General features: G+C 29.9%; 4 protein-coding genes across 7 annotated transcripts; 3 read left to right on the top strand and 1 right to left on the bottom strand.

The window, feature by feature from the left end:
- Window positions 1-1,684: 1,684 nt before the first annotated feature.
- Window positions 1,685-3,850, bottom strand: LOC110704349 (UPF0481 protein At3g47200-like). 2 transcript variants are annotated; one of them, XM_021882133.1, is made up of 2 exons: window positions 3,767-3,850; window positions 1,685-2,998 (listed from the first exon to the last, which is right to left on the bottom strand). In XM_021882133.1, the coding sequence occupies exon 2, from the start codon at window positions 2,995-2,997 to the stop codon at window positions 1,708-1,710; it is 1,290 nt and encodes a 429-aa protein (XP_021737825.1). In that variant the 5' UTR covers window position 2,998; window positions 3,767-3,850; the 3' UTR covers window positions 1,685-1,707. The 2 variants fall into 2 exon arrangements, with proteins under 2 accessions (XP_021737825.1, XP_021737826.1); XM_021882134.1 differs by having other exon boundaries at window positions 3,787-3,850.
- A 939-nt stretch (window positions 3,851-4,789) lies between these two features.
- Window positions 4,790-10,163, top strand: LOC110704381. The gene is made up of 17 exons (XM_021882162.1): window positions 4,790-4,862; window positions 4,954-5,276; window positions 6,096-6,188; window positions 6,300-6,362; window positions 6,523-6,603; window positions 6,682-6,758; window positions 6,836-6,889; window positions 7,006-7,098; window positions 7,218-7,310; window positions 7,436-7,654; window positions 7,734-7,940; window positions 8,015-8,077; window positions 8,212-8,948; window positions 9,027-9,302; window positions 9,398-9,574; window positions 9,665-10,037; window positions 10,120-10,163. Exons 2-17 carry the CDS (start codon window positions 5,260-5,262, stop codon window positions 10,161-10,163), a joined length of 2,667 nt encoding a protein of 888 aa, XP_021737854.1. The 5' UTR covers window positions 4,790-4,862; window positions 4,954-5,259.
- LOC110704495 lies at window positions 10,162-10,942 on the top strand. Of its 3 annotated transcripts, none has more exons than XR_002507965.1 (4): window positions 10,162-10,182; window positions 10,304-10,372; window positions 10,452-10,517; window positions 10,595-10,651. XR_002507965.1 is itself a non-coding variant. In XM_021882281.1 (4 exons), exons 1-4 carry the CDS (start codon window positions 10,180-10,182, stop codon window positions 10,778-10,780), a joined length of 318 nt encoding a protein of 105 aa, XP_021737973.1. In that variant the 5' UTR covers window positions 10,162-10,179; the 3' UTR covers window positions 10,781-10,942. The 3 variants fall into 3 exon arrangements, 2 of the variants coding, with proteins under 2 accessions (XP_021737973.1, XP_021737974.1); XM_021882281.1 differs by having other exon boundaries at window positions 10,601-10,942; XM_021882282.1 differs by lacking the exon at window positions 10,162-10,182 and having other exon boundaries at window positions 10,196-10,372; window positions 10,601-10,942.
- LOC110704494 lies at window positions 10,726-12,771 on the top strand. The gene is made up of 8 exons (XM_021882280.1): window positions 10,726-10,739; window positions 11,039-11,239; window positions 11,333-11,467; window positions 11,555-11,714; window positions 11,817-11,945; window positions 12,021-12,164; window positions 12,279-12,479; window positions 12,579-12,771. Exons 2-8 carry the CDS (start codon window positions 11,106-11,108, stop codon window positions 12,690-12,692), a joined length of 1,017 nt encoding a protein of 338 aa, XP_021737972.1. The 5' UTR covers window positions 10,726-10,739; window positions 11,039-11,105; the 3' UTR covers window positions 12,693-12,771.
- The last annotated feature ends 45 nt before the right edge of the window (window positions 12,772-12,816 follow it).

Here is a 12,816-nt window from a genome sequence, read left to right as displayed (position 1 = left end):
AGGTATTTTAAAGGAAAGAATTTCTAGGGTGTTACATGGATAGTGGGGTCACCATGTCAGATCAGTGTGTTAGAGAACACAGTTTGAAGACAAAGCTAAAATTTTCACAAAATCTTAACAACAATAACAATAATGTTGAGCAAGGAAGATAGCAGTGAGCTGGTTGTTTCCAAACAGAAGACTTGAAAATGGTTAGATGGAGCGGCAGTGGTTTAATACCAAGTCGGAATGCAGACTTTAAATAGAAACACTACATGAAACAAGGTTATTGTACCTTGGTAGGCCAAAAGAAAACCTGTAATAGAGTTCAAGAACATAACTGTCAAAACTACCAAAAAATTAATTAAGCTAAGGAAAGGTACTAACTAACTTTCATCATTCTTTAGCAAAAAAAGGTAATTCGTAACTACAACCTATTAACAAGCAGATAAGAGAGACTAAGAAAGTGATCAAATAAACATTGGCTGATAAATATTATCAAAAGTTCAAGATCAATGCATGTTATAATTCCGTCCAAATTCCTAACAAATTTTCAGCTGCTCAAAGATACCAAGCAAGAGAACGAAAACATGTTAATGTATCTCATTATTTCTTACCCAAGCATCTCATCCTATGCTGTTAAACTCCAAAGCAACTAGATGTGATGCTTTCAAAGAGTACATAAAATATTTTAACAATGTGTATGCATTTAAAACTTGAGTTCTCCATCCGATCCCCTACTACACTCTAATTTGTTATTTTGTTATTCAGGGCAAGATATCCAATACTCAATCATCAAGTGTTTGAGGGTAGAAAATCTAGAAAATATACAAGATATTATAAATTCAAAATAAATCAGTCCAAGTATTTTTATGAAAAACTACTTCAATTATCCATTGTCAATCATTTTTGTTGTTTGTTATTTGGTGATAGTTCTTATCCTCAATGTGTTACAAGTTTATACTAGCTAGTTTTAAGTCGTCGTAGTTATTTTTCCCTAGCTTCATATAAAAGCAATGAATAAACTCAGTTGTAATTCGGATGCAAGTTTAATTGTTGCTTTGTATATATTTGTTTTTTTTGGTGTTTAGAGAGCCACAAGGACGGCTGATGAGAATTGATCCCAAGATCTCTTGAAATCGAGAGCTAGGGGAGCTCTAACCACTTGAGCTATCTCCCTCTCTTGCTTTGTATATATTTGTAATGCTATGGTTAATTAGTATATTGAGTTGACGTAGAAGTTGTTACGTTAGAGGAGTAATTATTGAAGTTTGGTACATACTTGTTGTGTAATAACCCAAATACTTAACTAAATATATTAAGGCCAGGTTAAAAACTAATTAAGTATTAATAAATGTGACTATTAAACTAAAGTATAATAGATTTATTTATTAAAAAAAAATCCTATATAAAAAAAAAACATAAGAAAAATTGATGTGTTGCGATTAATAAAAAAAGTATATTATTAGAGCAACAAAGATAGTTATACAATTTATTGAAAAATACGTACATTATTAGAGCAACAAAAAATAGATAATACAATTTAGTGAAAAAGACATACATTATTAGAGCAACAAAGATTGAAAGATAGATAATACGAAGTACATCATATGATGACTATATGAGTGGCTAGATTCGGCTTGGATTTATAAGCTAATTGGATAGCCCTCATTTTCTTGGATAATACAATATCGAGTGCCTTGTTGAAATCAAGATATAACTACAATTTTAATTAATAAAATTACTATAAACTTGTAATGCTAAGAGAATAAAAACCACCATGATTGACCATGGATAATCGAAACAGTCTTTCTTAGACATTAGAGCCTTCCATTTATTCTTCTTCGTCTTGATAAGATATGCATTCAAATCTTGACAAACTTGAGCGTAATAGAAGCCCGGGTTTCTCATACTTAAGTTCTTCGTAATTCGATTAAAGAGATTAGCCACCTCGTCGTTACTCCCAAAAAAATGCTTAATTATCCCATGTTGAACAAGAATTTGCACGTCTTCTTGGGTGTGAATCAATGCATCGAGGAAGAATAAGTAGTCGATAACATAAGAATCACAAAAATGGTGACATTGCTCGAAAAATACAATGCTTCTAAGAGTTGATTCGGTAGTATCTTGAATTGTCAATGTCGGAATATGTAAAACTCCCTTTGAAAATGTAATATCAAGTAAAGTCTTACTTTCACTTGCCATAAACTTAACTCCTAATGTCTTTAATTCCTTGGCAGTTAAAGGAAGTTCATCAGAATCTACACCATTGGTATACTCGGGCAATTGGTAACGAAGTTTTGTAGGTAAGCAACAAGTCCTTAGGAAATCAACAAGGTGCATAATTTTTGGTACTTTCATTAACTTTTCTTTACCTATTGCACTACGTGCAACTTCTCTTCCCGGGAAAAAACTAAAACCTATGAAATTACAAGTAATATCCTTGAAGGAAATATTGGGATAGGCTTCACCAAATGCTACATCGTATAGATGGTTGAGAATGAAAAAGGGTAATTGATTTTCTTCTAAAAATAAATCTTGGTGCACTTGAAGCATCACGTCGTACTTGTTCTCCATAGGATGAGGACCGAGTGAAAATTGATCGGAAAATTCTATAAGTAAGAAGATGATAAATGTAGCATCAACCATTACCATCTCAACAAATTCATCACTAGAAAGAGTTATTTTTTCAGCATAATAGGAACGCGCTTCCTCCTCACACTCTCCAATTATATCAATGAATTCACCTAAGGATGTAGCATTATTGTTGCCATTTGTATACTTACAAAACTCTAGGAAGCATTTAAGGTGCCTCAATTTTAGCTCATGGGAAGATTTTAGGGTTCGATTCTTATAGTATAAAGGACCAATGGAAACAACTAAAGGGTTGTAACATTCTCTTTTTACCTTAAGTAAATGATCAGGCACCCTATAAATGCAATGCTTAGAGGAAGATCGAGCCAAAGATCCGAGTTGTTGTCGTAGTGAGGTTTCCACATCCTTGATTCTACCAGCCATTCTGTATTGATTAAAAAAAATATCACACTAAGCATGATTTTCATTTAATTTAAGAGTAGAATATAATTAATCACATTATAATCGTGTTCTATACTTCTATAAATATTGATCGAAGATAAATGCATAATATCTAGTGAACATAAAGAACTAACCATGCATGAAAATTTCAAATTAGATTTTTTTTTTTCCCCAATAAATAGGAATAACCAAAGTAGAGGAAAGAAATCAAATTGAAGTTTGTGGTGCACTATACGGCATAACAATAAGTACACCTAGTACAGTCTTTTTAAAAATTAACAAACCAAAAGGTTTTGTATAAATAAAACTCCAATTACATAACCAAAATGTAAGTGAAATTGATTTATAGCTACATATAGATCAAGATACAAAATAAAATTCAGTAAATCATATACACATGCGACACGTATCTTCATTGATTTAATCTATGACCACGAACATCCATTCTCAATTTCTCATACACGTAGATAGAATATAGAAAAAAAGTAAAGAAGCATGGATAGATTGACCTTAAAGCAAGAGAGGTCAATAAACCCCACTTGATTAATTATAAAAATAAAATAGCTCACAAAATGTTATATTGAGTGCAAAAGGTTTGGTAGTTGGAGAAATCCTTGAATCTTTTGAGCAAGGAAGTACTATATTTTTTAAAATTATATATATAATTAACATGTACACTCCAATAAATATGATTAGCTAGCAAAGCATAATAATAAATAAATTGAGAAAAATGGAGAAACAAATAACAAACCCAAAAAAACCCAAGAGTACCTTTAAACGATGCCCAGAAAAATGTTGGCTAAGCTACCTTTTCATCTCGTTTAGGACATTTTACAACATTGTGTATTAGTTAGAGCAATAGAGGGTACGATAGATATAGCCAAATCAACACTCGGGTAGGCTACTCCGTCGATAGAGCTCTATACTCGTAACTGTCCTAAGTGTTTAACTCAATTATTGTTTAGTGATTATTAGTTCTTACTTGTTAGTGCAATGTCTAGTGGGTAATGGGCTATTTATGATAAGAAGACATTGGTATTAAAATATGTACGCTTCATGAGTCTGCTCGTATCTAACACTAAATTTTCCACTTAAAATTAGAGGTGAATGAAATTTAAAATTGTGACTAATTTGTCGTACTAACTTTTGTATAAATTTAACTCAAGCAAAAGTTTAAGCTAAGCTGGTGGTTGAATTTTCTAAAATTGTTTTGATTATACACTTTATCAAGCATGCATTATATAAATTAATTACTCCATCCATTCCGAATTAGTCAATTAACATTGATCTACGCACATAATAGGCTTCAAATCTTATTGTTTAGTGATTATTAGTTCTTACTTGTTAGTGCAATGTTAATTAGTATACACTAGACCCTAGTGTAGGTACCATAACCTACACCCCCTACAAAACGCAGCGTTTTGCGTTTTTCCCCTACCCCCACAAACTACAGTAACTACCCCCACTAACCACAGTAAAAAAAAAAAACTATCCATATCAAATTATTCTCTCTCTAAAAACCATCTTCTTCATTTTTGTAGAATTTCTCTCTCATCAACACCGTCGAATCGGAACGAAATTCTCTTCAAATTATTGCAAAATTGCTTCAAAACACTTCATAATTACTTCAAATGTCTGATATTCGAGATGAAATTAAACAATCGCAGCAGCATTTTGATAAAGAGTAAGTAATTTTGTTCATTTGATTACGATTTTAGTACAATTTTTGTATGAAGCATAATTTTGGTTCTTTTCCTTGTGATTGTAGAGTGATTTTGCAAAAAAAACGCTTTAGAGAAGAACATGGAAGATAAAACTGGAAAATCAGAGCAAAATGTTACCAAAGAGTAAGTAATTTTGTTCATATTCTTGCGATGACAATTATAGTGCGATTTTATGTGTGAAACCTAATTTTTGTTCAATTTTTTGCAATTGTAGTATGATTTTGGAGAAAAATACTTCACAGACGAGTAATTTGTTGAAAATTTCTGAAGAAATGTATGAACCCTAACTTTTGTAAAACCTAATTTTTGTTAAAATTTTTTGCGATTGTAGTAATTGTTCTAAGATTTTACTGAAAATAACTAAAACATTAACAATTTATTAAATAAAACAGAGACGATGATGATGATGTACCTCTTCAGTCAAGAGTAGACAAATTGAAAAAAAAACCGCCAAAATGATCCAATTGTAGATCCGGAACTTTTAAAAGATATTGACAAGTCAATTGGTACGGATTTAACAATGTCTCCACTACCAAGGTAATTAGTCATTTACAGAATATATTATGTTCATGTCTAATATGCTAGTTGTATTTGATAAAATTGGTTTTATCTTTGTTTAATATGTTATTTGTATATGATCATATTTGATACTCATAATGTTCATTTATAGATATAGTTATGATCATATATTTATATTTGTTCATATGAGTATTTATTGAGATTTAAAAACAAAAGTACATTTCATTGAAACATCATTGTATATGATCATATTTGATACTCATAATGTTCATTTATAGATATAATTATGATCATATATGTATATTTGTTCATTTGAGTAGTCATTGAGATTTAAATAACAAATATACATTTCATTAAATCATCATGCACATATATAAATATGATAATAATCATTTCAGTGATATGCATTCAAACTAATGTCATGTAATTAATTTATAATGTAGTGATGTGCCATTTAGAGTGATACACTTGCTTCAATTTAGAGATGGGAAATCTGAACCATTAACTCTAAAGAAGGTTATACAACAAAATGAATATGGTAATAGTTATGAAAGATACACTTTAAACAAGTAAGTTTATATGTATAAAATAATTGTTTTTACATTCAATTATTGTACATTGTATATATATACCAAACTTATTAGGTAATTCTTAAAATTTTAGTGAAAAAAAAAAAGGTTCGAGTGAAATTTGTTATGTCAAAATCAAGACCACCAGAGACAAATCAAACAATAAGGTATAAAAGCTTTATACAAAATAACTAATTATCTTCTTCATTGTATAAATTAGTTCATACTTTAATATCATATTATATAAAATAATTCTGTTTTTTTTAAGTGAACAAAGTGAGAACATTCCTGCTACTAATGCAACAACTAAGAGTGTGTCTGCTACACATAACACAACTGACAAAGAGAGCAGGGATGAAAGGTATACTAATGATCAATTTTATATAAACAAATGTTCATTTTTATAACAGTATATTTTATGTACAATTTATGTGCATTTTTTATTTAAAGTATTTCTTAATATTGATTTCAGCAAGCAAGAAGAAGTTCAACCAAAAGTGCAAAGCAATCCAGTAAAGAATAGTCTTGGCCAAAAGTAAGAAAACTTAAATGTTCAATTTAGATAGACTATATGTTCATTTGAAAATCAGTACAAAAAAGTTTGCTCATGGCCAATAGTAATATAAGTTATATGTTCATTTTTTTATTTACTAATCAAAATTGTAAATTCAAACATATTTTTAATGAAATATCAGAAAACCCAAAGATGATTCAAGAATAACAACATTAAAGGACAAGATGCAAGAAATACATTTAGACATAGAGAGAAACCCAAAGTATGTTTAAATTTAAATAATTAAATTAATTTAATCAATTAATGAATATATTTCAAAGTTAATATCATACATTTACAGAAAGTACAAAGAATCGACAATCAGAATTATGAGAAATCTCAAAAGAATGGAAAAGGCAAGCAAGGAAATCAGGAAAGGTAAATGATCATATTTATTGAATATTTTTGTTTAATAGTCATAAATATCAATTTTAACAATACTATTACTTTTGAAGGTGAAGCAAAAAAGAAAGAAAAAGGGCCAATAGAAGAGAAAACTGTGGAAAAAGGTAAAAATTTTAAAATGTACATTTTTATTACAAAAAATGTTCATATTGGAAAAGCATAATATTAAATATTCAATAAGATTAAAAAAATTAAATTTTAACTAAATAAATTTTAATAGAAGTACAAGAAGGAAAAAAAGGGACTGAAAAAGAGAAAAGCCCTAAAGACAAAACTGTGGAAGATGTCTTTCCAAAGACAACAAATGTAGAAGGTAAAAATTTATAAATGTACATTTTTATTACATAAAATGTTCATATTGGATCTACATAATATTGAATGTTCAATAAGATTAAAAAAATATATAAATATTAACTAATTAAATTTTCATAGAAGGACAAGAGGGAAAAAAAGAGCCTGAAAAGGAGAAAATCCCTAAAGAGAAAACAGTGGAAGATGAGTCTACAAAGACAACAGATCCGAAAGGTAAATAGTGGAAAATGTACATATTCATTACCTGAAATGTTCATTTATATTGTATATAGTAAACTTTTGTCATCCAATTTAATAATGTTTATTTAATCTTTTATATTTGATCATTTCATATGCAGCACAAATTGCACCTGATTTTGTTCAAATTGAGGATGAAACTTATCTTCTAGATCAAGATGATGATAAAGTTTCCACAAAACTTAGTGAGGAGACAGCTCCATCATCACAAAAAAGTGATCAGTCAACCAAAATGAAAACAAGATACAAAATGGTTGCAAGGAAAAACAAAAACAAAAGCCTTGTTGTTGTGCCAAGTGGTAGAATTACAAGGAGCCAAGGTAATCATAATACTTTTCTGTTACACAATAAATATTACACTTTCAAATATACTAACATAATTTTTTTTAAAAACAATAGATGTTCTGTTAGATGAATCTAAAAAGGGAAGCCTGAAGAAGGATGTTGAGCCTGCTAAAGAAACCGCAAAAATAGGACAGAAGAGAAGAATGTCTACAAGGAATTTTCCTATTCAAAAGGAAGCTGATGCACCACCTCCAGCACCTACTCCAATAAAAAAAATGGCAGGTGCTCCTGCTGAATATCCTCCAGACCAAGGCAAAAAGGGTAAATGTTCAATCTTAATGTATAGAATGATCATTTATGATGGTATATCATTAATGTTCAATTTCAATATATAGGTGGGAAAAAGAAAACTCTAGAAGTGAAGAAAACTTCTAAGGTTGCTGGCAAAAGAAAAGCAGGTATATAATGATATATTATAAATGTTCAATTTCTATATATAGAATGATCATTTGAGAAAACAATTTTGTTCATTTTATCATTTGCTTACTGTACATTTTCAATACTTAAACAAAATTATATATTTAATTTTCAGATGTCAGTCCTGCCAAGAGAAATGCTGGAAAGAGAAAAAAAATACAAGAAGTACCATCAGATGAACCCTCTCAAGATCCTGACAGTGATGATGATAGTGAAGAGTCAGTTTATAGAGCAGAAGAAGAGCCTGTCAGTGAGGATGATTATGAGGTGGAAGAAGAGGAGGAAGAGGAAGAAGTAAAGCCAAGGAAGAAACAGGCAAAGAAAGGGAATTCAGTGAAGGCAAAGGTTGAAAAGGAGGAGCAAAAGATGGTACTGTATGATGAAGGAAAGATTGAAGGTAGGAGAAAAAAGAAAATGAAAACTGAAATGGTTCAAGCAATAGAAACTGATGAAGTTGAGGAAATTCAGGAAGATGAATTTGAGGAAGAGAAATCTTCAAAGAGAGGAGGACATGTGAAGTTCATTGCATGGATAAAAAAGATGACACCTACCCAAAAACAACAAATTATTGATATAGGGTTAGGATCACTTCTTGACATTAGTTTACCTCAACTTGATCAAAAGTTCTGTAACTGGTTATTGGGAAGTTTTGAAGAAAATAGCCAGTATTTTGAACTACCAAAGAATGAAAAAATAGAAATTGAGGTAGAGGATGTTAGGGTAGTTTATGGCTTGCCTACAGGAGAAATTCCAATTGTTGAGCCAAAGTCTGATAAAATTAGTGAGGAGTATGCAGAATTTCTGAAGAAATGGAGAAAATCATGGTCAGGAAAAACTCCATCAGTGAGTCAGGTATGATCAGTTTTAAATGTTCATTTTAAATACATTAAATGATCAAAAGTATAAATGTTTTGTTCATTTTGTTTGCAGATTGTGAATGGATACATAAATGATAAATTCACCAACAACAGACCACCAAGTGAACATTTCATTACTAACTTTTTAGCAGTGGCTGTGAACTGCTTGATGAAATGTGTATCAAACAATCAATGCCATTTCAAATTTCTTTATTCTATGATGGACAAAGAAAACATAAAAAATTTGAACTGGTGTCAGTTTGTATATGACTCACTTATCAAATGTCATGTTGATTGGAGAAAGCAGCAAGGCAAGGGGTTCTACAAAGGCCCTCTTCAATTTCTGATGGTATATTCTTAGATACAAGATGTTCATTTAAATTTAAATAAATGCACTTTTTTTTATTGTTTATGTTCTGTTCCATGTTTTCTTTTTTCTTGTAGTTGTTCTATTTTGATAGAGTTCAGAGGTTAGACAAAAGGCCTCCAAGAACAATTCCTATCATATCTGCATGGAATAGAGACATGGTTCTTGAGAGGTTGAAGATTGAATTAGAATTGGGATTTGGGAGAGGGAAAATTCTACCAAGGATTGCTGCAGAAGTTGAAGAAAGTCCTAAGGTTATAAAATGATCACTTTTGTTAACATAAATGTTCATTTGTATAATCTGAAATGTTCAACTGCATAATTTTTAATATTCATTCATATAGGTTTTTATGGATGATTTTGTTTCCCTGGTAAAAACAACTTGTTCAAACCTGTCAAAGCTTTCTTCAAAATTGGTGAAGGCAAAGGATATCTTCCCTGGAAATGACTTGGTGAAAAAAGTTGATGAAGTTTTAGGAAAGGTGGTAGCTAGGGAACCATCAATTCTAAGCCAAGATGAAGAATTCTTTGGCAGTGAGGATTTCCTAAATGCACTTGCACAAGCTGAGAAGAATCTGATGCAAGGGTCTGAAAAGCAAACAACTGAGAAGCAAATGACTGGGAAGAAATTAACCAAAAAGGGAAAGGAAAAAGAACAAGAATATGACATCAGAAAAGCTTTCAGCTTGGGGTTGACTCCACCTTCTCCAGCCATTGGTAAATTCTAACTAAAAGAGACTATATATCCTAATTTTTATATGAAAAATTCTAAATTTGTGGTCTAAATTGTCCTAAACAGAAACAGGGCCCACCTTTTCAACACTTGGTGATATAATTGAATAACCAATAATTTCAACAAATGGTAATATGTTCATATATTTAATAATAATGTACATAAACTTAAGTAGAAATGTTCATTTCTAATTATTATGTGTAAATACTATTAACTTAGTGTATCTCCAAAATGATGATTTATAATACAGCTGGAGAAAAGGATGTGGGTAAAACTTCAGCAGCTTCAGAACAAAGAATTGAAGAATTTTCTAGAACTGGTATAATGTTCAATTAAAAAGTGTAAAATGTTCATTTACAAACAAGAAATATTCATTATTAATTGTATTATTTTGTTAGACGCAGCAACTGGTTCAAAACTTGATGCTGACACTAGGTCAGATAATGAAGGATTGCCTAGAACAGGTATAATGTTCAATTATAAATACTCAAATGTTCATTTACAAAGAAATTATATTATATCTAATTAAATTTTTTCTTAGATGCAGGATCTGGTTCAGTGGTTGATGCTGACCCTAGGTCAGATGGTGGTGAAAAAATTGATGATCCAAAAAACACAGTTGGAGGTGGAAAACAAAACAAGGAAGATGTTTTTGAAAAAACAAAAAATGATGAAAAAGTGGAGGGGTAAAATCCTGAAGACATGTCTTACTATTAGGGTTATGTAATGGTGTAGGATAAAATATCTAGATGGAACAATTTAACTTATGTTACTATCGTGTTGTAACTTGAAACTGGTGTTTCTCAAACTATTGTATGTGTGAACATTATTTTGTTGAATATGTAATATGAATGTGTGGTTTATGTTAAATCAATAGGTTTATGTTAAATCAATATCTTTCATTTTATGAATTGAAAATGATTCAGGGTGTTACATAAGAAGCTTTTATTTTATTAATATGTACTGACATTGTTTCACTTTTCAGTGAAAACAAGAAGATTGTTGCTTCATCCTCAAAAGTCACAAAAAGGTACATTATTTATATTAAGTAAATGTTCAAAAATAATAATGAACATTTTCATATACCTAAATGTACATTTGTGTTATGTAATATGACCAGGAATGATGATAAGAAAAAGTCAATTGCAGAAAAGAAGAAAAAAACTGAAAAGGAAAAGGTTGAAAGGTATAATTTCAAATTTATTTATATACACTCAAATGTTCATTTATGTTCCTCATAATTTTCTTAATTTAACAATATTTTATATTGAACAACAAGACCAAAACGCGAAAAGAAAACACTTCCTCCTGCTTTCCGATCTCCTTACTTGGTCAAGTACAAGGATCTGTTTAAAGATGAGAAAGCCATGAACCAAATTGCAGTAGACTTTGCTCTTGGTGGAAAAGATGAAAGGTAATTACTTACACTAATTAAACTTAAGGTTTAATATCTTTTATAAAAATATGTTCACATTCATATTATTAAATGTTCATAATGCAGTGCACTCTTATACTATGATGGCTTGAATCTCATCAATAGAAATGAAATGAAAACTCTTGGAGATGATGTTGAAGTGACAAATTGTGTCATAGATGGATGGGCAAGGTTTCTTAATCATAAAAAGCCGAGAAACAAGATTTATTTCTCAACAGTGCTTCATGTTAGTCTTTCTTCTTTTTTTATATTATTGATTCTATTTTCCTATGATAAATAATTGCTAAAAATTCATTTAACTTCTATATGTTTGTTTGTATTTCAACAGCACATTATGTGCACAAATAAAGTTTGTCAAGAAGGATCATCAATGAAGACAAGAATTAATGCCTTCATAGAAAGAATTGACAATGAACTGAAGTTGAATAAAATTGACAGCATTGTTGGATATAAACAGGTATTAATTCTTGTTTAATACAAATGTTCAATTACCTTCAATATATTGTCCAATAACATTATATAATTTGTTCAGGTCTTCTTCCCAGTATCAACTTCTCAACATTTTTTTCTGTTGTGCGTCAATCATATAGAAGACAAAATTCATATAATTGACAATAGAAAACTACCAAAAAAGGTATCAGTCCAAGCAAAATATGAAGAACAACCAAAAATGATGGTGAGATAATGTGTTCATTTATAGTTGACTACATGATCAATTATATTTTATTAATTGTTCATGTCTTCATCACAATACAAACTTCTAAACAATTTTTACTCTTTTTTCTATCAGTTAAAAGGATTGGCAGAGTACATGAAACACCTTGGATATCAAGATGCAAAAAGAATTGAAGACTACACAGTTGTTTTGGAAAAGATGAAATGGCGTAGCAACAATGACTATACAAACTGTGGAGTTTACATTATGAAGCATATGGAAACCTTCACTGCTGATCCTAATGAGAGCTGGATTTGTGATTTAAAACCAAACAATGTAAGAGTTATAAATGATCAATTATTTAAGATATAATATTCATTTATGAAACAGTAAAGATTGTTTAATTAAAATTTGACAATTCATTTTGTTCAACAGGTGGAACAAATTAGAAATCTAAGGCTCCAATACACAGCAGAACTGATGTTATTTGAAGAAAACACTGAATCAAGAGCAAATAGAAGGAAAGCTAGAAAATTTGCAACTTTGTAGTTTCAAATGTTCATTTACAACTATGTATATGTTCATTTCTTATATATGACTATTTTTTTTTTTTAGAAGTAGACTTATGGATTTTATTTTAATATTATTGTAATTGATATTTCATTTTAATCTT

The sequence above is a fragment of the Chenopodium quinoa genome, unplaced genomic scaffold (genome assembly GCF_001683475.1).
Source record: "Chenopodium quinoa cultivar QQ74 unplaced genomic scaffold, ASM168347v1, whole genome shotgun sequence".
NCBI classification, from domain to species: domain Eukaryota; kingdom Viridiplantae; phylum Streptophyta; class Magnoliopsida; order Caryophyllales; family Amaranthaceae; genus Chenopodium; species Chenopodium quinoa.
This window is presented reverse-complemented; position numbering and strand designations above follow the sequence as displayed.

Excerpts from the sequence above, each read along its gene's own strand:
- LOC110704495 (XM_021882281.1), top strand. Across the intron at positions 10,373-10,451 it reads TGAAGAATTTTCTAGAACTG|ACGCAGCAACTGGTTCAAAA; the intron begins GTATAATGTTCA and ends TTATTTTGTTAG. Across the intron at positions 10,518-10,600 it reads TGAAGGATTGCCTAGAACAG|GATCTGGTTCAGTGGTTGAT; the intron begins GTATAATGTTCA and ends TCTTAGATGCAG.
- LOC110704349 (XM_021882133.1), bottom strand. The coding sequence starts at position 2,997 with ATGGCTGGTAGAATCAAGGATGTGGAAACCTCACTACGACAACAACTC.
- LOC110704494 (XM_021882280.1), top strand. The coding sequence starts at position 11,106 with ATGTTCAAAAATAATAATGAACATTTTCATATACCTAAATGTACATTT. Across the intron at positions 11,715-11,816 it reads ATTTCTCAACAGTGCTTCAT|CACATTATGTGCACAAATAA; the intron begins GTTAGTCTTTCT and ends GTATTTCAACAG. Across the intron at positions 12,165-12,278 it reads AAGAACAACCAAAAATGATG|TTAAAAGGATTGGCAGAGTA; the intron begins GTGAGATAATGT and ends TTTTTCTATCAG.
- LOC110704381 (XM_021882162.1), top strand. Across the intron at positions 6,890-7,005 it reads AGAGAAAACTGTGGAAAAAG|AAGTACAAGAAGGAAAAAAA; the intron begins GTAAAAATTTTA and ends AAATTTTAATAG. Across the intron at positions 10,038-10,119 it reads TCCACCTTCTCCAGCCATTG|AAACAGGGCCCACCTTTTCA; the intron begins GTAAATTCTAAC and ends TGTCCTAAACAG.